Raw genomic sequence first — 22,148 nt, forward strand, 5'->3', positions numbered from 1 at the left:
GCACAGCATGGTTGAACTAAAAGAAACTTACAGTCAAATGTAATTAACTGTCATCAATTTTGTTATTGAGTAAGTGTTCCATAATCAATACAATATATTTTGGGATGTGTCATGTTTAAGACGATTAATTGCAATTCTTTGTAAAAACCACATGTGCCTGCTAACGGTCAAAATTTTTTTATTGCATGAGGTGAAAGGGCTTTGGTAGTAGGTTACAAAAGTCACATCAAAAATTCCTCCAGAGCTTGTTGCCATAGCAGGCAGATTTTATGATTTTGGCGATTTTTGCTTATTTTGGGGTGAAAATAAGGGAAAATATGTAATTTTCTGAATTGCTTCTGACTTTAAATTTGAGGTCACATTAAAAAAGCAACCTTACGACCATAAAGTATTATCTTTGTGCTTTCCCCAGATGTAAAAAATATTTCAATAATATTTCCCTATGTGCAATTTTAGGGCTGGGCAACATTGCCACTTTCGCACTTTTGAAAAAATGCAATTTTTACCCTATCTTTGAAGTCTAAAAACTAATTTTGCTTGAGCACCCAGAATTATTTCCTCTTTGTTGGTACTTGGGCAGACATTGCCCCTTCCAAATTTGGTAAAAAATCTCTGGGGCTATTTGACCTGTAAAGCCAGTGTTGCCAGAAAGTTTGATAATTTTCAAGAAATGCATTTTTCGAAATAATGCATTTTCTACATATTTACTCATGTAACCTTTAATACCACCAACTTAATTGAAATATTTGCACACTTTGCACACATGATTAGACACACACTGCAACGGAAGCAACACTTTGAGGCTGGGGACAAGTCCTGTCCTGCAAAAACCGGTATTGCCAGAAAATCTTACTTTAATCCAAATTTCCAATTTGTGCGTTTTACAATTATTTATTCGGTTTAAAGTTCATACTATCAATGTTAGTTGAATAAAATGTGCATTTAAACATCATCTGATACAATACAGGTTCAGACACATGGGCAAGTTTCTCGACAGGTGGCTTAGTAAGCCTTAGGCTTAGGTGACCTCGAGGATACTAAGCCTAGTTTCGACCAAAAATGGTAATTTTTACATGGGAAATATTTTGAAAAATGACATATGCATCTTGGAAAGTGTATCAGCTTATTAAGATGGATGTTTAGATCAAAAAAGTAAATCACAACAATTTTCTGTGACCTATGGTTTTGACCTATGACCTCTTGGAATTCATAAATAGGCCTAAAATGCAGGTTTTTAATGATTTTGGTCATTTTGAGCAAAAATTGACTCTTTTTTTACCATTTTTAGCAATTTTTTGCATTACAAAAGTTTAAATTACACTTACCTTTATTGATAAATAGGGCTTCTTTAATTTTAGGCTATTGAGAGAATTCAGCGAGTATGCAGTTTCCATGGCAACGACCATTAATGCTCATTTTAAGCAAATATATCTGTCAAATAGAGCTAATTTCCAGTAAAATTAACAAAAAAATGTGTGTAAATGGCCGTTTCCATGGAAACTGTCATCTCTTTGAATTCTCCTAATAGCTTAAAATGTTATGCCAATCAAACATTTTTTTAGGCTTTTATGACAATCCTGTTAATGAGAATACACGAAACTGCTGATTCTTGATTACGAATCCACAAGACATAGCCGAGTGAACTCAGTATCAAGGAATAACAGTTTCAAGTGTATTGCTGATTTAAACCATTGCTTTATACTAACAATAGGCCTATCAATACTCTCTAAAACTGTGGATTCTTAATGCATAGAAAGCGTGTCAAGTGTTCATTAAGTGAAAATAATCTACAGTAATGAATAGATGTCATAGCAATGGTTCAAGTACATTTTCCAGACATAAATTTGTGTGATGTAACCCCGGGATGTAACCTGCATGTAAATATATCAGATATTTGTGTAATCTAAAATATGAGAATGATGCGTTTTAAACCTGACTCAACAGGCTACACAATTTTTAACGAAACATGGCACACAAGGCTAACAAAGAATCGAGGCTATATTGTTATTTGTAGAAGAATCCAATTTCATGCATTCCTACACCTCAATGGCAGCCATAGCTGCCCCCCTTAGGTCTATCCCACCTGAAATGTAAAATGATGTGGTCTATCTTGGCAGTGGCGGATCCAGGGCAGTCAGAAAGGGGCGATTTGAGAAAAAAATAGATAAAAATGTACAAAATGGAGCGGCCATCGCGTCCCCCCTCAGAAGTAAGAAACTTTTGCAAAATGAAGACCTAATTGAAGCGATTTGGTGGACCATTTTGGCACTATTAGTGTGTAAAATTTTAGTTTGAAAAAGCCAAAAATTTGTCAAATGAGCGGTCCATGAAGCCTTTCGTGGAGAAGTTTTTCCCTATTATTGTAGGCCTATAAATTGTGTTAACCATATATTGACAAATGCGCGAAAGCAGGAGTGAAAATAACCACCTGTATATGGATTACGCAGGGGTGTCAGAAGTTGGAAAATTTGGCAAAATGAAGGTCCAATTGAAGCCATTTTGTGCATCATTTTGCACTATTTAAACAGAAAAAAGGGCCCGAATTCAATTTACAAACCTTGAGATTCGCATTTACTATTAAAGCATGCATGGATCGATGAAGTCAGTATGGACTCGGTCTTAGGGAACAAACCAAAAGATCGATGACGTCCTATATAAAACGAAATCAGTTTCGTTTAGGGGGGAGGTATAATTACTCCATTACGTTTGTAAAAAAAACCTCGGTCTAATGAAGAATATGTTAATATAATTTGTTAGCTTTTTTGCATCAAAATGTTGATTTTTTAAAAATAAAAACAAACTTTGCAAACCGTTTTAATATAAGAATAGTGCAATAATCAAAACTTTCACATGATTTGTATCAGTTGATTTACATTATGCGAACATTTTAAAAGTGTGTGATCATGTATGGTGTACCCGCGAGTATCGGGTGTCGGTAAACGTGGACCCCACTAACTTGGACAAAAAAAACCCCAAATAAACCCCAAATTAGAGGTGGTAGTTTTGGGTCCCCTTTCCTTGTTTTATGGCATCGGAACAACAAACAGATGTCTTAATTTAGGGGAGATATTCAATAAGGGTGTCAAATAATGCAAACGTCAATATTGATCGACACCTAGGTTTTATTATCATTGAGGTATAGGACTTTTTTATTTTTTCGGAGAAGAGCAGGTAAGGCAACTACTTGATTATATTTCTACATGTTCATACTACATACTCTGAAAATTTTAGAAAATTTGCACGAGTCCGTTTTTAAAAAATCACATTTTTGTTCTTAAAATGGGGGTTATAGCGCCCTCAACGGGCACTCTCTCCATAGGGCTACATGTAAAGATCAGTTATTGACAAATGGCCCTAAAATAAAACGGACTCGTACAAATGTCCTCAAATTTTGCATATGATGTAGATTTAACATCTGGAATGTAATGCAAGTGATGTCGTTGCTGCTCTTCTAAATTCATTTTTAAAATGTCCGCCTCAGACCAATGCCCCCATGGGAGTTTGAAGTTTATATTATTGTGCGTATCATTCATTTTACCAGGCTACATTTTTAAACAAATGCTCGCATGCTTTGACGAACTCAAAAATTACAGGTATGGGTAAATTAATTGTCATATAATCTGGTAACACCATCATTGCCTAAGTTTAAAAACCTGTTTGAGATGGTGGTTAAAAATTGGTCCATTTTGCCCAAAATGACCAAAATCATTAAAACCTGCATTTTAGGCCTTTTTTATGAATTCCAAGAGGTCATAGGTCAAAAACCATAGGTCACAGAAAAATGTTGTGATTTACTTTTTTGATCTAAACATCCATCTTAATAAGCTGATACACTTTCCAAGATGCATATGTCATTTTTCAAAATATTTCCCATGTAAAAATTACCATTTTTGGTCGAAACTAGGCTTAGTATCCTCGAGGTCACCTTTAGAGCCTAAGGCTTACTAAGTCACCTGTCGAGAAACTTGCCCATGTGTCTGAACCTGTATTGTATCAGATGATGTTTAAATGCACATTTTATTCAACTAACATTGATAGTATAAACTTTAAACCGAATAAATAATTGTAAAACGCACAAATTGGAAATTTGGATTAAAGTAAGATTTTCTGGCAATACCGGTTTTTGCAGGAGAGGACTTGTCCCCAGCCTCAAAGTGTTGCTTCCGTTGCAGTGTGTGTCTAATCATGTGTGCAAAGTGTGCAAATATTTCAATTAAGTTGGTGGTATGAGGTTACATGAGTAAGGTTACATGAGTAAATATGTAGAAAATGCATTATTTCGAAAAATGCATTTTTTGAAAATTATCAAACTTTCTGGCAACACTGGCTTTACAGGTCAAATAGCCCCAGAGATTTTTACCAAATTTGGAAGGGCAATGTCTGCCCAAGTACCAACAAAGAGGAAATAATTCTGGGTGCTCAAGCAAAATTAGTTTTTAGAATTCAAAGATTGCATTTTTTCAAAAGTGCGAAAGTGGCAATGTTGCCCAGCCCTAAAATTGCACAAAGGGAAATATTATTGAAATATTTTTTACATCTGGGGAAAGCACAAAGATAAAACTTTATGGTCGTAAGGTTGCTTTTTTAATGTGACCTCAAATTTAAAGTCAGAAGCAATTCAGAAAATTACATATTTTCCCTTATTTTCACCCCAAAATAAGCAAAAATCGCCAAAATCATAAAATCTGCCGTTGCTATGGCAACAAGCTCCGGAGGAATTTTTGATGTGACTTTTTGTAACCTACTACCAAAGCCCTTTCACCTCATGCAATAAAAAAAAATTGACCGTTAGCAGGCACATGTGGTTTTTACAAAGAATTGCAATTAAGTCTAATGTTGCTAGCGCTAATGTTAATTTTGAGTTAAGGCAGACCCTCGAGCCAAAAGCCTGTGAAAATTACTGTGGGCCTGTCATTACACTACCCAAGTCGGTAAGACAAGACGCAATACTGAATTCAACATTCATTCCATTACCTGGTGTTTATTTGCGATGGAGTCTGAAGTTTTATAAAAGTGTCACAAAAAGTGGACCAATATAACATTAAAATTTTGCAATTGGAATTAGGGCCTTGTAAGGACTTGAAGATTTCAAAGTCAATGGCTCGAATGACCCCTGAACATTTTGACTTATTTCAAGAACTGTATAACAGATAATTTAGCATTATATCTTAAAGGGCATTTTGTGGTCCACAGCCTTATTCCCCACTTTTCTATAAAAAAAAAGTTGAGATTTTTCTACCGCTGGAAACCTCAGGCTGCATAATGTTATGTACAAAAAATTTCTTGCAGATTTAGCAAAGATATCGTCAAATTTGAATTATGTTGTTATACCAGAACATAATTCAGCACAGTGACCTATGGACAGGCATGAGAATTTTCAGGCTTTTGCCTGAATTCAGGAAGTTTTGTTGTCCAAATTTACACATTTGTATTATTTTTTCCAGCCTGTTTTGGGCCTTTTAAGGTCAAATTCAAAAAGCCATTCTCATGCCTGTATGAAGCAGTGTTATACACATAATCATGCAATCAATTCGCAAATACAAAATTGGAATCAACTGAAATTTTAGGAATAAGCATTTTTCATGGATATCTACAGAAAAATGTCATAAAAAGAGGATGATAGGAACACAATATATTTAACATTATTCTTAGGTAGATCAAGATTTCATGCAATTGATAATAGTATTGTAAAAATTTTGTTCTTTATTTAATTTAATTTTTTTAGGTTCAGAGAGCTCCATTCCAAGTGTGCCAACCAGTGCAAATCCAACTCACAGAACAGGTAGGTCAATTGGGCAACAGTGTAATATGTCAGCAGAGCTAAAATTTTTCTCATTTCAGGGAGTTTTTTGGAGATTATCCTCTACAAAAGTATCAGCAAAGTTTCATGTTCAGGAAATTTTCAGCCATTTGAGTATTTTTGGAAAACACTGACTGGCATCTTTGGACTTGTATATTTTGTAAACTTGTTACCTCTCAAAAAGATCAGTAGGCCTACAATCAAATGCAACATTCCCTGGGACACTTGTTCTTATTTTGCACCCTGGATTGTAGGAATATGGGATAATAAGTGTGCCATCATTTTGTAATTTGTAGCGCTTCTGACAGGCCCAGCAGGTTTCCTAAGTGAAATCTTTATTAGATATTGAGATGCAGGTCCTTTCATACATTTAACAATATGTAAACAAATTCTTCATTCCTTGCCTCTGCAGCAAACATTCCTAAAAGTGCACCACCAGGTGTTACAAGAGAACGACATGGTAGCAGTGACAGCAACGTGTTTGCATCCAGCGGAGAAAAACTGCTATCGCCAACGCCGTCAGCAGGAGAACCTAGAACAAGTGGTAAGACATGGGAAAAACATAACAAGTTATTGTCACATGTGGATAATATCACAATGCATTAGGATTATATGAAGAGTGTCGGCACAAAATGTGTTACATACGCCATATACAGCCTTGTGTCTAATAGAACACTAGCAGAAACTAATGAAATTGCGCGAATCTTTTGAGGTGCTTAAGAATGTGCAATATATGTTGCTGACTTGAAGCCAAAGTGTAGTAGGAAATGTTTTCCCTTCACTTTATATACTGTGAAATTGCATGATCACATACTACTTTGCATGCTTACTGTCTATTAAGGTAAAGCAAGATATATTTTTAGTTAGAGCCAAAAGAACGTAGTAGCACCTTATAGTTTGAAACAAGATATTTTGTACCATGGTGATCAGGCCACACCTTGAGGTTAGGCCATTATAATTTAATAGTTTGTCTCAAAGCCCCAAGGGCATTAGTAAAATTGCCCTCTCTCTGCATGTTATTCCCGCTGGATTGAGTAAATTTCTATTTTTTTCCTGATGTTTTTTTTTCTTTTCAAAAATCCACCACTGAAAAATCTCACTTCTGAGATCATCAGACGTAAAATTGCAAATCTCATAAACCTCAATAAAATTCATCATCTTGTGAAACTATGTGTACGGATTCCCTAGCGTATTCTTGTCAAAAAGCCCTTCAAACTTTAAAAAAACTTAAAGAAAACACTTCCGCTTTAGGTTTTATCTTGGGAAGGGCTTTGAGACTAACTATTAAATTAAGATGGCCTATAGAAGGTGAGATCAGGTTTCCTTATTTGTTTGTGGAGCTCATGTTTTAGTTTACCATACTGATGAGGAGAAGGTTACACCCTTGATAAATTTGTAAATCCAGTTACTACTCTGGAATTTCAGTGACTCAAGACAAATGGTATGTTATTTATGATAAAAGAGGTACCGCTAAAATGTACATCATTTCTTGAGATATATAATGAACCACTTGTCTTGAATCACTGAAATTTCAGTGAAGTAATTGGATTCCTTGCCCCTATAATATACCAGTGTGTAGTTATTTTTTGAGAAAAAATGCAAAATTAGTCACAAAATTTATCAGGGGGTGTAGTACCACCTTAGGGAACTCCAAATTCAAATACAATGTTTTGAAAGTGCAATAATGATTCATTCAATTAATCAATTCACTCAATTTTCACCCTCCTCTCTAGGTGAGTAGAAACAGCAATGGTAAAGTCTGTCAGTTCTTTGTGCTAGTAAACATTAGACTCGCCAGTGGCGGCACCAGGAAATTTTTTCAGGGGGCATTGGGGGGACAAAGTGAATTTCTGGGGGGGGAATCAACAAAATTGGGGGGGGGGCAAGAAAAACATTTGGGGGCATTTGCCCATCTTCCCCCACCCGTATCGCCGCCACTGAGACTCGCTAGCATAACCTCAATACAAAGCATTATGCATCTCATCTCAATGCCTTCTTTCTCTATGCACACTTTCTTTAATGCTTACATGTACTATCAGTGCCTGTTGTATGGCCTAAGGAGGAATCAGTAGAATTATCCAATAAGAGTGGTAAGATATTAGGGCTGATTTCACAAAAACCTGTTGTGCATCACAAGTGCCTGGAACTCATTCCAAGGCGTGGTTTGCGGTAACTGTGTGTGATTTAGTATGTCTCATGTGTCTGGCAATATCATCTAGTGAATTTGCCCCTGCTTTGTTGATGTGGTTTGCTTTGTACAGCCAGCTAGTAACATGCATCTTTATGTGTGTACCAACATGATCATGCTAGAAGGGATCTCCACAAGGTCTGCAAGTGCTCCATGCACAGAGTATATAGTAACTGAGCACAGTGTCGCTGATTACTGAGAATTCCTAAACATGGAGAAAATACATTGTATCTTTCAGTTGTATTAAGCTGATTTAAAGTGGTGAAGTAGCATATTTTACGAAAGGTACAAGATGTTGAAAATTGTTTTAACATTAAAATGTTTCTAATGCATTTACAAGTCTTTTCGCCATTTTACTTACTTTAAACTTGTTATTGTTTGAGATGGTTATATTATTCCAAGTACAAACTAATTAGGTTCATTGTCACAAGTGTGATGCACAGAAGTTTGAACTTTTACTAAACCACTGATGTCTATTTAAAAGAATTTTTTGTTCGTGTTGAAAAATAGCCTGCAGCCAAAGCCATGTTTGACCAAATTATTCCCACTTGGTGAAGGCTTTGTGTTTGACTCACCGATACCCATATTTATTCTTATTAGACTTTAAATAGACATTGGTATACTAACCCTGGATGTTGACTGAACAAATTGTAGTTATTTTGAGTACATATTCATCATGTTTAAGGCTTATTTAACATTTGTTATGCAAACCATGTAAAACAAGTGATTCTGAATGGCCATTTGTTGTGCCATTGCTTTAGAGTTACATCTTAAAACAATTTCAATTAATAAGCCCTTTCATTATCTTAGCAAATTAGCAAGTATCATTCGCAGATTGAGTTTTAAGGCGTTCAAATGCGATTGCACACCATCGCACACCTTTAATGGCTTGTAAGAGTGCAATTTATTGCACACATCTTAACATTTCCAGAAGTGCGATTTGTAGCACGCCTGTTTTTAAAAAAAAACTCAACCCCTGATCAAAACTTCGACATCCGGTTCATCAACTAGAGATTAACAAAGCCAATCTCTTCTATTGACAGCCGTATGATTGAACTATGCCTCTGTGATTTTACTTTTCTGTTTAAGCTCAATCAATACTTTCCTTGGTTTTTAAGACATCAAGTCCAAAGAATATGCCAAACACATATTATGTAGAAAGAGCAGAATGCTTTTTTTTTTTTCAAAGTGAAAAGTTCACCCCAGTGTTTATCTCCAGATAAGTCTGGCCATATTACCCACCGTGCACTATGTTCTGAAATAGCATATTGGCTTATTGCACCATTGTTTTGTGTTGTTGAATTGAACCAACATAGCATTTCATGCTCACATTCATTTTGTAATTTGTTGTTGTTGTTGTGGTTGTTGTTGTTGTTGTGTCCATTTAACTTAATTATTCATTTAAACTCAAACAGCTAATTTGTTCAATTTGGTAATATTCAGGTGGTTCAGCAACTCGGCGTCCTGTCCCAAGCGCCAGCAGCATGACAAGTATGGATGGCAACACTGACAAATCAGAACTTTTGCTGCAGCCTACCCCCATACTAATGTAAGTACAAGCAGTTTTACACAATTCAAATTTTGAACTCGGATGTATATCATGTGACCTGCTCTCGACAAATCAACAAGATTTTTTTTCTACCCCATGGATAGTACTCAAGAAATTTGCGTGTTAGCAGTTGCCTATAATCAAAATAAAAAGAGTTGTTGTAAGTAATAGAGAGCAATTGTCTGCTATCATATCAAATTTTAAAATTCAAATATAACAAATCTGCAATAAAGAGAAAAATGTCTATCTGGTACTATACACGTCATAATTTGGTTATTACTCATTGTGCAGGCTTGGATCAATGGAGAATGAAGGTTGTGGTGATGCAAAAGAGGCCTACCAGCTGAGTTTAACAGGTGTCATATGCCAGGGAGACATGCTGTATATACAGGTGGAAACATCTTGTCCACTACCTCGCAGAAAACAAAAGAGGAAAAAAAGGACACTTGGAAGAAGGACGTAAGTATTGGTTGTGGAAGGAAACAACCAGTTCTTATATTTTGATGTCAATTTAAGATACTATATGTGTCTTCCACCTGTTGTGACTAAAATTGTAAGAAAATGTCTCAAATGCTATTTGCAGTCCAACATTTATCTAATTTACAATATTTAAACCAAGGCATGTGCAAATTTGTGATACATCTCTAAAAAACAACATTCCTCCTGGGCCACAAGGAAGAACAGATGATTAATTGTGTTTTCAACTGATTGAGTGTCCCAAATAAAAAAACAACAAAAAAGCAAACATTGCGGAGCACAATTGTGTGACACAACAATGGTATTACAATTGTGCTGATGCTTCATTACAAGGTATATTTATTTTGAATGGAAGGGAGCAAGAGAAAGTCTACGCAAAATATCTTTTCTTGACTTTTTAATGGCTGCCGTATTTGGACATCACATGATTGCGCGCAAGTGTGATTTGTCGCTAGCAGTATTTCCTTAATCGGTTGTTCGTTTTTTTACTGGGAAAATTAAATTATAAATTAGATTTTGTTTTTAAAGTTAAAAGAAGAAAATGTGACGCAGATGGAATTAAAAGATAACCACTGTAAACCTCGTTTACAGTGGTTATGTTAGACCGATTCTCGAGTACGCCAGTGTTGTGTGGCATTCTAGTATTTCAATTAAACAATCCAAAGACCTTGAGTCTATTCAAAAAAGAGCCTGTAGAACAATCCTGGGAGGAGATTACAATTCATATCATGATGCACTGCTCAGCTGTAAACTTGACTCCCTGTCTGATAGGAGGGTGCAACACTGTCGTAGGTTTGCTGAAGGGCTGCCTAACAATGAAGGAACACAGTCGTTCATCCCTCCAACCAGACTTCAGAGCCATGGTCGCAATTTGCAAAATTCCAACAACTTTGCCAAATTCCGTGCCAGGATCAAGCGCTTTCGGCCGAGTATTATCCCATATTTTGTTGATCTTATAAATCAGTAATCTCCTCTTAGGATTGTTCTTCAGTGCCATGAATGCTGTTTTTATGGTCTGTTGCAGCTGCTATAATATTTGTTTCTTTATGTCAATATTTATTATAATTGTTTTGAAATTTAGTATATTTTGATGTTTTCCAAAACATGTGCAATATTTGGTAAAAATTAATATTTTGTGTGCAATTTGTTTTGATGCCTTTTAAAATTCTTTTAGTGTTCAACCTTTTTAATGTTTTAATATGTATAATTGCTTTGTAATTTTACATGTAATTTGGCCATTTGGCCACGATATGTGAATAATAAAATACCGATAATAATAATAATAAAAAGTGACAGTTATGAATGAGAATAATAACTTTGCATCAGTTATTTGCGCCCCTCAGGATATTCCTCATCAGGTCCAAAGCAGAATGTTTTGATTTTTACAATACTCTCAAAACAACTGATGCACAGTCATCAGCCTCTAGACATATATATTTAAGGTACTGTTGAAGATGAAGGTTCTGAAACGTCAAAGTTTGTTTAACCTGTGTGCACTCTGTCTTGTTGTATTTTGTGTAGGAGTAACCAAAGTATTCAGATGCCATCAGACCCTCAAGTTCCTAAATCTGCACAAAGTAATGATGCAGGGGATGAATACACAAGCTCTGAAACATCAGAACTAGATACATTAGGCACGGTAAGTATATGATGTGTGGGGTGTGTGTTAAGGGGGGGGGGGTGTAGGAGTAACCAATGTATTCAGATGCCATCTGACACTCAAGCTCCAAAGTCTGCACAAAGTAATGATGCAGGGGATGAATACACAAGCTCTGAAACATCAGAACTAGATACATTAGGCACTGTAAGTATATGATGTGTGTGGTGTGTGTTAAGGAGGGGGGGGGGTGTAGGAGTAACCAATGTATTCAGATGCCATCTGACTCTCAAGCTCCAAAGTCTGCACAAAGTAATGATGCAGGGGATGAATACACAAGCTCTGAAACATCAGAACTAGATACATTAGGCACTGTAAGTATACACATATCCGACTTGACACATTCCTACACCTCACTGGCGGCCATAGCTGGGGGCCTTCCATCCATTTTACGCAATGCCAGTATCACAGACGTGCAGCGGTTACCGCTTCTGTGACGCGGCGCAAGTGGTACACTGTCCGATGCGATTGCGATAGTGGGTGTCTTGGATCGCAATCCAAACGAACTAAGCTAGTATGGCGCGGAAGGCCCCAGCTATGGCCGACTTAATCCTGACCATCACTTGGCTCGTCGAATTCATCTATATGATGTGTGTTGGAAGGAGAGGTGTAGGAGTAACCAAAGTATTTCTGGTTATCTGGTTAAAGTCAGGAAGTAATGTCCCTGTTTGCATAATCCTAAACAACGTTATAGTAACAACATTCTTACATAAGTATAAAGGACTTTACACTAAGCAACCAAATTGACAACTTTTAAATAAAGCAAGCATTAATTGTCCATGACTTCGTAGATAAAAAATGTTTATTTGTCATAATACATACATGTATTGCGGATTTCAATGGGTTCACCGTCAGACAAGTATTCTTCATTTGTCATATATTAAAATGAGATGTATTATAATATATTGCTTTAGATTCCCACCTGGATTAAGAAGGAGCTGAAAGACTCCAAACCTGGTGATGAGGAAAATGATGCTGATGACAGTGATGATGATGCCCTCATAGAGGAGATGGCTGCACCAAATGTAGCAACACCTGGGATTAAGATCAGCAAGGAACTGTCAGCATTAAAAGGTATCAAAATAGTATCATGATGATAATGATATGTGGCTTGTCATGTCAAAAGGAGACACTTTTGGGCAGGTTATCAATTTGAGATTTTTCATATCTTAAATGTAGAGATATTTTGCTACACAACGCTGTTTTCCCCAATGAAATCGGACATTCCTAAGCGAAGATATTGAGTTAAGTAAGTTATGGTATTATAAAATTGGAAATTGAGATATCAGCCTTTAAAAATATTATTGACAATGTTGAAAGTAGGAATTACCTTGAAAAAATGTCTCAAAAAATACAAGATGCCAGTTATATTCCGGTCTGAAACTATCAGAAAATATTTTAAACATTAATAACATCATAAATTCGCAACAAACCCAAATTGTGAAAAAATCGCCCCCTGGCAGATTTTTGGCTATTTACGATCCTGCCCAAAAGTGTCTCCCTTTGACATGACATGTCACATATATTGGAAGCTATTTGTTATGGGTTATTCCAGTTGAAATCCATACACCCCCTATGGAAGATGTGGTTTTAATCACCCACACAGGGGGTGTAGATTTCAAATGGAAATCCATTCACCCCCTATGGAAGATGTGATCTTAATCACCCACACAGGGCGGTGTAGATTTCAAATGGAGCCACCCATTCAGCAGGCATGGGATTTTCCAGTGGAAACACTGGAACCAGTCTTTTTTGATGTCAAAATTCCCGCAGTTTTATTTGTTTTCAGCCCATTTTCAGGTATTTTTGTCCAATTTTACGCGCTTTTTCAGCTTTTCCAGACTTTTTCATAAATGCGTAGTCCCATGCCTGATTCAGGTAGACCTATTTGAAATTCACACTCCCTGTGTAGAAGATTAAGATAAAGTGTATGGATTTCAACTGGAATAGCCCAATTTTTATCCAATCTGATTTAAATGCCAAATCAAATTACACTAAAATTCAACAAATTGTATTAAAAATTGGATTTGGTGTTTTTTGGGCAAGCATACATGCTGTGTCAAGACCCCTAAAATTAGCAGCCATATTGCATATACAGCTTTATTGCACTGGTGTGTGGTCTTGTTGTCTGTTCCACAGTGACATTGTGTCGTTTCAAGTCTCTGTTTTACAAATTGTAACTTGCAGACAAAGACAATTTTTGCTTTGGGGGGGGTATAAACACCTGTGTTTGTTACTATAAATCGTTAGCAATTGTCAACAAGCTGTCTTTCTCAAACACTCTGTGTGAATATGATTGTATACAATGTATGTCATTATGCTACTGATGCTTTTTAGATTAACAAAGCTCACGGTCTTCTGATTTCAGGTGTGAAAGGTGACAAACAAAATGGATTCAACAGACAATCAAAATCAACCAATCAGGTAATTATAAGGCAGAACTTCTGTGTAACTGATTACTTGCATGGCAATCTAGCCAATTCAAATCCTTATTCTATAATTAAAGACAGAGATAAAAACAATTGATCTTTTCTGATGTCACTGTCAATTACGATCCTTGATTGGTGAAAAGGAAGACCGCTGATCTAGCTGGTGCTGATCGGAGAAAAGGAATAGCAGCAAATGGCGAAAAATTCCGTACTTTTACAAGGCAAAAAGCAGCTTTTCTAGGCATTGTGGACATGGTGTCTTCACCAAAGAAAGTTTCCTACTATAAATACCTAACTTTTGAGATGGTTTGCATGTCGAAAGGTGCAAAATTAAGAATAAGATGCCCGGTTATAAATCCGTGTTCAGCAAGTCATCATCACGACACTTGTAAACAAACCGTGCTCGAGTTTGATTGACAGGTGACGTCAGACGCGATAAATTGTCTTTATCTTTGTCTTTCATTATAATGCTATCCTTATACCCGATCTTAACCCTTATGGTGACAATCTAAAGTCTTGTCAACAACAGGTATTTTTAATAATTCTTGGCCAAGGTGGAATACTCTACCTGCTTTTTTAGGTACTACATAAACCCACAGGTGTTTAACTCAATCCAGAAGATTGCATACATGCTTTACACCACGCACACGCTTAGGACGCGACATGTACACAACATGTCAACAGGCCGAGAATTATTTTAAATGTGTATAATACTGGATTTACGGTGTAATCAATATTGGTTCAAACCCAGTCATATGCCTAACTATACTTTATATTACAGATGTTTAGTTAAAGTCTCTAGCCAAAAAGTACATGCTTGCTGCTAACATTTGCAAATTGAGAGAGGCTTTATATCATTGCTGACTATCAGCCGATCATGTGACCAGCTAATCAGCGGCACTGGGTAATTAAACCACAACCTTTGTATCATGGCACACAATAGAGATTTCAATTTTTTTTTTTTCTCGATCCAGTGCTAAGAGCAAAATTGTACACTTTTTGGGGAGTGGCCTTTTTTTTCCTTGCTCTTTTTCTTCAATTCCATTTCTTTCTATGCAGGCCAGCATGCAGGTCAGCTTGGTTTGATCAAATTGCTTGAGTCAGGTGTTGTCAGGACCCAAGCTTGTGTCCGCCTGGAGCTGCAAGTGTTGCACCCTTTTAGTATGTGAGCCTTGTGATAGGAATTATGCTTTAAAAATTCAATTTGTATTTTTAATCATCACACAGAAATCTGATAATATATATGACACCAAGAAAGCCGATTCCAAAATTTCAGGATCGCAAGAAAGTGGCATTGAGTTAATACAATCAAGCGATTCCAGCACAGCTGAACATAATTTATTTAATGGAAAGACTTCAAGGTAAAGTATATACATAAATTAGCTTTGCATGATTTGCACTGTAGAGTAGATTTAACACATACTTTGCAAAGTGAAGGAATTGAGCACCGTGTAGATTTGGACAGCTTATAACAAAGAATTATTTTTTGCGCACCAAGAGATTGCTCATTCCATATAATTGTATTATACAGAGCAGTCGCTAACAGCATAGCATTTGAGACCTGTTGTCACAAAATGAGCGGAAGTTGTCAGGGTAGAAAAGGAGGTAATGGTTCAGAAAACAAAAATTCTTCGCTGAAATATTGACTTTTGAAGACCCAAGTGATAGAGCAAACCTGACACGTTCTTTCTATTTCATTTGAAAGCTTATGATCCAGAGAATATTAATCTAGACATAACGACTGCTGTGTGCCAGAATAGGGTAAGTGCAATAGCTGCCATGTGTAGCTGCCATGTGTAGATGTGTACAATATACTGTGTGTAAATTGCCAAATGTTCACAGGGCAGCTATTGCACTTACCCACTTCTGGCACTGAGCAGTTGAATTAACTCAAAATAAAAATGAGCAATTTTCCTGTCATTTTTAGGTAGCAGTCTCATTTGTCATGACATTTTTATCATCAATATTCATCCGGAAGCAAATTTTGAATCTGTCAAAGATCCCTTATGGGTTGTAAATCCGAAGTGGTTTATTTAGGGAGGATTTACAGAATAATGTTCTTTAAAAACTTGAGTTCAAGTGTTCATTTTTTTGTTTGGAAGCAAAACTTTTTGTAAGTTCTACTGGTTTATGCATGTGTAGTGAAAATTTATTATATAGCAATAAATCCTACATCAAAATCTTTTGGGGCACCCCTGTACCAAAATAAGTTGTGGAATAATCATCCTTGACACCCCCTGTGGCGGCATAAGCATTTGAATTAAAAATTTTAGGGGGCCATATTTTGTGAGGGTACTATTGGGACATTAGCACACAAAGATCACAGAAATTATTCAATTTCAGACTATTCTAGCCCCCAAGTGAGATGAATTTTGGTATTTGATGGGCCAGTGCGTGCAAAGCGCAGAAAAATGTGTTAATTTTGCCCTATTTTGACCCAGAACATTATTTTATTATTTAAAAAAGAAGATGCAAAGAGCAATTACATGTATTTCTTTATTGTTTCTTTTGTAGGATTTTAGGGGGAGAACAACCCCCATGTAAAAATTTAGGGGGTGAATGAAATGAAATGTAATGTAATTTAATGTAAAAAATGTCCCCCGTGCTTCTGCTACTTATGACACCTCCATTTCCTCTGGCGACTGGTAATAATATGATGTCAGTGTCATCAATGACATTCAAGCAACATCAATGGCAGTAGTTATATTGTAGACTAGTGTTATATGCTAAATCATACATTTTTTATCACTACCATTGCACTAATTAAATAGCGTATTATATTCACTTGTTGCTACTAACAGTGCACCTGACAGTCCTAGAACCAAGAAGCCTACTAATGGACAACCAACGATGTAAGCTAACAATCAGTTCATAATAATAACAATCTTAAAGCCATAATGTACAATATTAATTATTATGATATGAAATTGGTACATATTTTTCAAACATAATATTTTTGCATATTTGTAATGTTTACACATGTCCCAACTTGCACCTAACTGGAATGAACCAAATTGATTGTGTTTGTAGTTCAACAGAGCAATTTTAACATTGTCATATTGTCTTATCATGACTTTAAGTCCCCTATAAAACTCCATGTTAAATGGCCAAAATAGCCTGTTGGTTTTCATTCCCTTTTATAACCTTGTTATTTCAGGTTAAAATGGACAGAAATCCTTCCTAGCAGTTATTACTAATATTATTTCAGCATTTTGGTTTGACGGAAATCGTACATTATGGCTTTAATATGGCACCTACTGCAATTGTCTCTGGGCAATTTTACACCATGATTGGAATTAACAAACTTTGTACAAAATATTTTTGCCCAACTGCTGCACTAACCCAGCATTTGTATTACAGAAAATGTTTAAATGTCGGGTTATATTAATGGTATATAAAGTTTTAGAAAACATTTTTTTGTAAACTTTTAATGTTATTAAGTGTTGTAATTTACCAATAAGTTAATGGTGATAACTATAATAATGTATTGTCATACAATTGTAATAGGTCAAAGAGGTCCTCCTTGAAGTTTCTATTGGCCTAACATAGCAAAGTCTGTATGTTGAGAATGGCTTCTGAATTTGCACAGAGTTTCTTGTAGTTTTATGTGCCTTGGTACTAGCATAATTTAGGATTTGAAACTTTGATCTCAACACAAGATACCTCAAATGTTTGGTCACAACTTTTACCTTCATCAGGAGACTGGCTGGGAGACTGTTAAAGTTTTAATAGTTTGAACACAGCGTATAATTAGTTTTAGGGGTTGCTGCTACATTAGCAGACATTTGAAATGTATAAAACAACTCAAGTGCCTCCCCTTGAATGGGTCAGCGATGCTCACTACAGGCTTCTCAAACCACTCGCATTCACACAGTGATGATTGATTCTAAGCCCAAGTAATTCCATGGGTAAAATGTTGTATTTTTATTTATTTTATCTTTTTTTTTTCAATATTAACATCTTCTTAAAAAAAAAGGGTAAGGAATGAGTTTTTGACTTTGTTGTTATGCTTAAAATAGGGAATATTTTGCTTGCTGGTTTTCTTCTTTTTTTTTTTAACATTATTGATTAATATTAATTTGGATTTTATTTGTCAGGTCCCAGGTGAATAAAACCAATATTTACAAGCACCCTAAACCAGCTGGGCCAGGTACACAAAGACCTATAGCTCGATTCAGAGCAGTGAGGGGTCGTGGTGGAGGCAGAACAAGGTGAGTGTAGCATTTTTCATGACATATTTCTGTGTTTCCTTCATGTAAGGCATGCAGACTTAGAGTCTTGGTAAAGACTTAATTGAGTGATTGTGTAGAATAAAGCTTATAATCCATAAATGTAATAATTTTAGCATGTTCTACATGGGAATTCCCAAGAATAATGGTAAAGCTGAAGTTGCACAAAATTAGTTGAATATGCCAAGTATTAATGATATGTACATAGATTTTTGTGACAATACTGAAGTTCAGCAACAGCATTTCTTCAGCCTGCTATGATAATTGCCCAAGTCAGTTTTTGTAATTTTGACAACAAAATACAAAATATGGTTCATGCATGCATTTAAACTTATTTGTTCACCAATCTTTGCACAAGAACAAATGATAATGATGTTTGAACCATATTTTGTTCTTTGTTCTTAAATTTGCAAAAAAATGACTTGGGCAATTATTGTAGCAGGGTGACACTTTGGTGAAATTGACACTTGACTTGTGTGATTTTATTATATATATAATGGGTTGTATTTTAGCCATGATACAGAGGGAGTATGGATTTCAAAATGATTAACCCTGACCAATTCCATTTGAAAAACATACGCCCCCTGTGGAAGACATTTCAAAAATCTTCCACAGGGGTAGTGTAGATTTCAACTGGAATAGCCCAATGCCCTGGTAAGCAATCTTGACATAATAATCTTCACATTATTCATTCTTGTCTCTTAGTTCATGGACAATCGAAGGGAGTATCAAAGAAACTAAGAAACCAGATCCCAAGGCGAGGGACGAGAATCTCAGAATGGAGGTGGTTAGGTTACAGGAGGAGCGCCAGCAGACCTTGGAACAGCTTCAGATGGTGGAGGAAGAACAAAGGAAACATCACGAGGTGATGGAATTAGCTGCCAAAAAGGCTGTAGAGGTATGTAATGGATGGATGGTAAAATATTGTACTCAGGGGTTACCAAACACACAGGATTTCTGTGGTGTTTTTTTTTTTGTGTTGGGGTCTGGATCCAGATTCCAGATTTTTGCGGAGGGGGGGGGGAATTTCCGGAAGGAATTGGATGATGATATGTCATCATAAAAAGGAAAATGAAAATTTTTATTGCCTTTTCCTCGCTAAAAAGATGATACTCCAATCTAGGGTTTGGCTTGCTCGCTACGCTCATGCCATTTCAGGTTTTTTTTCAACAGCTACTTACATCCCTGAATATGGTATCCCATTTGGGCATCTTTTGAACATATTCCCTGTAACTTTTGACCAGAAAATGATGTAAAAAATACTAATTGAAAATTGCTGACATGTGACTCATTCCCCTTGATCATGTCACATATGGTTGGTCAGAAAACCCAGGGCACGATGGCACAGCAGTATGGGCGCTACCTCACAATCAGAGGGTTGCGATTTCGATCCACTTGGGCAAGGCACTTTACCTCACTTGCCTCTCTCTACCCAGGGGTGAAACGAGAAGCTGTTATTATGATGAATATTGTCCATTGAGCGCTGCCAAAAGGTATGGGCTTGCCTTGGGCATTGTATGGCAGCTGACATTATAACGACAGCAGAATAAATGTTAAGCGCTTTGATACATGTGAGAGCCGCTAAATGCCAACTATTATTTTTTACTATTGTCTGTCCAATTAACTTAGACACCCAGTTTTTGTTACTTATTTGAAAAAATATCCACTTTCAAAGAAAGTCATGAAAGAAAAGTGTTAACATTCGCTGAGACCTAACGGAATTTTTGTGTTTCCAAAGCATTGAGTGAGAGTTTACCAGAAATTCTATTGAAATTGGAAGGTTTTTCTCAACATTTTAAAAATAATCTGGTAGAAGTTGGGTACCATTATTTTGGAAGGTCTCATTATATAGATTTGTAGGTATGGTGATTTTGGATAGTGAATGGATGAAGAGTAAATTAATTATTCTACTCACCAAAAACATTTTATAAAAATGAAAAATATAATTCAGTTCATAAAATGCAGACAGTGTTTCTAATTGGCATATTTATTCTTAGTGTATTAACTCAGTGATCCCAGCTGTCCTTCAACCAATTACAACAATTCGGCGCGGTATTTGAATCTTCTTCTTTGCATGCTTTTGGCTTGGCCCATTTCTAAGAAAATACAAATTGTATGCCCTATGAATGTTCTGATGTTATTGGTGAGGAGTATAATTCACAATACACTCCAGTCGCATAGTAACTTGCCCTATCCTTTGTTATAATGTACCAACTGTGACATCTTTTGGGTTATAGAGGTTGTGCATGAAATTATTGATTGGCTCCAAACAAAGGATTTGAACCGGTGTCCTTCACCGAAATCATGGCACAGTGCAGTCCATTCAATCAAATATTGTCATCAACCTATTTGATCGTAGTGTATTTGTTATCCGTGTGAGACGACCTCTCGCGGTAGATTGCAAACATGCTTTTGTTGAATGCATTTGAGTAGACCACCATTATTGTGAATTAGTAAAAGGATCAAAGAAAAGAGGGTGGAATCACTGATCAAAATGCATGATTACAATGTTCAAATACCCCTTACTGTAAATAGATTATCCCATCAAAAGTTTCAACTCATTAAGAATATTCGCCTGGTCCCAGATATCTTGCTGTAAATCGGTCAAAATTGAATAAAAGTAGACAAGGAAGAATATTTTTTCATCGCTTTGCTAATCATTTCTGTTAGGTCTGACCGTGTTTAGCAACTTTTCTTTCATGACTTTTTGCCAAAGTGAAAACTTGCCAAAGTAAAATCTAGAAACACTACCACTCACCACACCAGAGTGAACAAGATTCCTGATAGGAATCGAAATATTTCTAGTAAGTACCTAATTTACTATTTGGATCTGTGTTGAGAACATTTGCCTACCAGTGATTTATGAACGATCCTGATGAATCTATTCAGAGTTTAAAAGTGAAAACTTTTCGAAATAAATCATAAAAACCGGGTGTCTAAGTTATTTGGACAGACAATACCACCTTTTGTTTATACCATATACAAACAATTGCAGGTCTAAAATGTGAGCTTCTGGTGCCAAAATCTCAGTTTGGGGATTAAAGTTGTTAATGGATAAGACAATAATGTACCAATTTGACTTTTCCATTCTATTTACAGGATAAAGAGAAGGCTCTGAAAGCTGAAATAGACTTACTCAGGGAGGAGTTGGTATCTCAGAGTCGCAAGATGGCAGACAACAATCAGATGATGCAGCAGATGCATGAACAACTGGTGCGGCTGGAATCAAGAGACACAAGGAGTAGGGATAGGGCGAAAACAGAGGCTGTAGGGTCGAGTACTCAGAGTAAAGTGTGTACGCTAAGCTGACACTGGCTATTCAAGATATTTTTATAATGGGCTATTCCAGTTAATATATTGAACCCCTGTGGAAGATATGACCTTATCTTCCACACACAGTGTGATTTCAAAATGGGGTTACCTGAATTGGTGAATGTTTGAATATCATACCCCCTGTGTGGGAGATTAAGGTCATATTTTCCATATAGGAGTATATGGATTTCAACTAGAATAGCCCAATTGTCCAGAGTTATTTATTATGTGTCAAGCGTGCCATGTGTGTATGCAATCGTATGCACTACTTTGTTGTACATGCAGTAATGGTCATCACCAGTGCATACTGGAATTGTGAAAAACTTATAATACTGTAGGTTAATGAGATAAGGCAATCTTAATTTAATAGTTTGTCTAAAAGCCCTTCCCAAGTTAAAAAACCTACTGAGGAATGCATTTTTTTAGATTTTTTTTTTACTTCAATTTTTTTTATCTTTGAGATCTCTCAAGGAGGTTTCATTGTGGTCAAGATGAATTGAGATTTAC

At 36.1% G+C, this 22,148-nt stretch overlaps 1 protein-coding gene across 1 annotated transcript in view; it reads left to right on the forward strand.

The window, feature by feature from the left end:
- Positions 1-21,689, forward strand: part of LOC140142948 (uncharacterized) — a 75,626-nt gene extending 53,937 nt beyond the window's left edge. The window contains 13 exon segments of the mRNA XM_072164976.1: positions 5,726-5,782; positions 6,213-6,344; positions 9,432-9,537; positions 9,829-9,996; positions 11,536-11,653; positions 11,851-11,985; positions 12,586-12,745; positions 14,040-14,095; positions 15,328-15,461; positions 16,902-16,952; positions 18,198-18,311; positions 19,035-19,227; positions 21,429-21,689. Of these exon segments, the coding sequence (XP_072021077.1) occupies positions 5,726-5,782; positions 6,213-6,344; positions 9,432-9,537; positions 9,829-9,996; positions 11,536-11,653; positions 11,851-11,985; positions 12,586-12,745; positions 14,040-14,095; positions 15,328-15,461; positions 16,902-16,952; positions 18,198-18,311; positions 19,035-19,227; positions 21,429-21,638 (1,634 nt within the window). The 3' untranslated portion in view covers positions 21,639-21,689.
- Positions 21,690-22,148: the final 459 nt, after the last annotated feature.

Source organism: Amphiura filiformis, chromosome 20 (assembly GCF_039555335.1).
Source record: "Amphiura filiformis chromosome 20, Afil_fr2py, whole genome shotgun sequence".
Lineage (NCBI taxonomy): Eukaryota > Metazoa > Echinodermata > Ophiuroidea > Amphilepidida > Amphiuridae > Amphiura > Amphiura filiformis.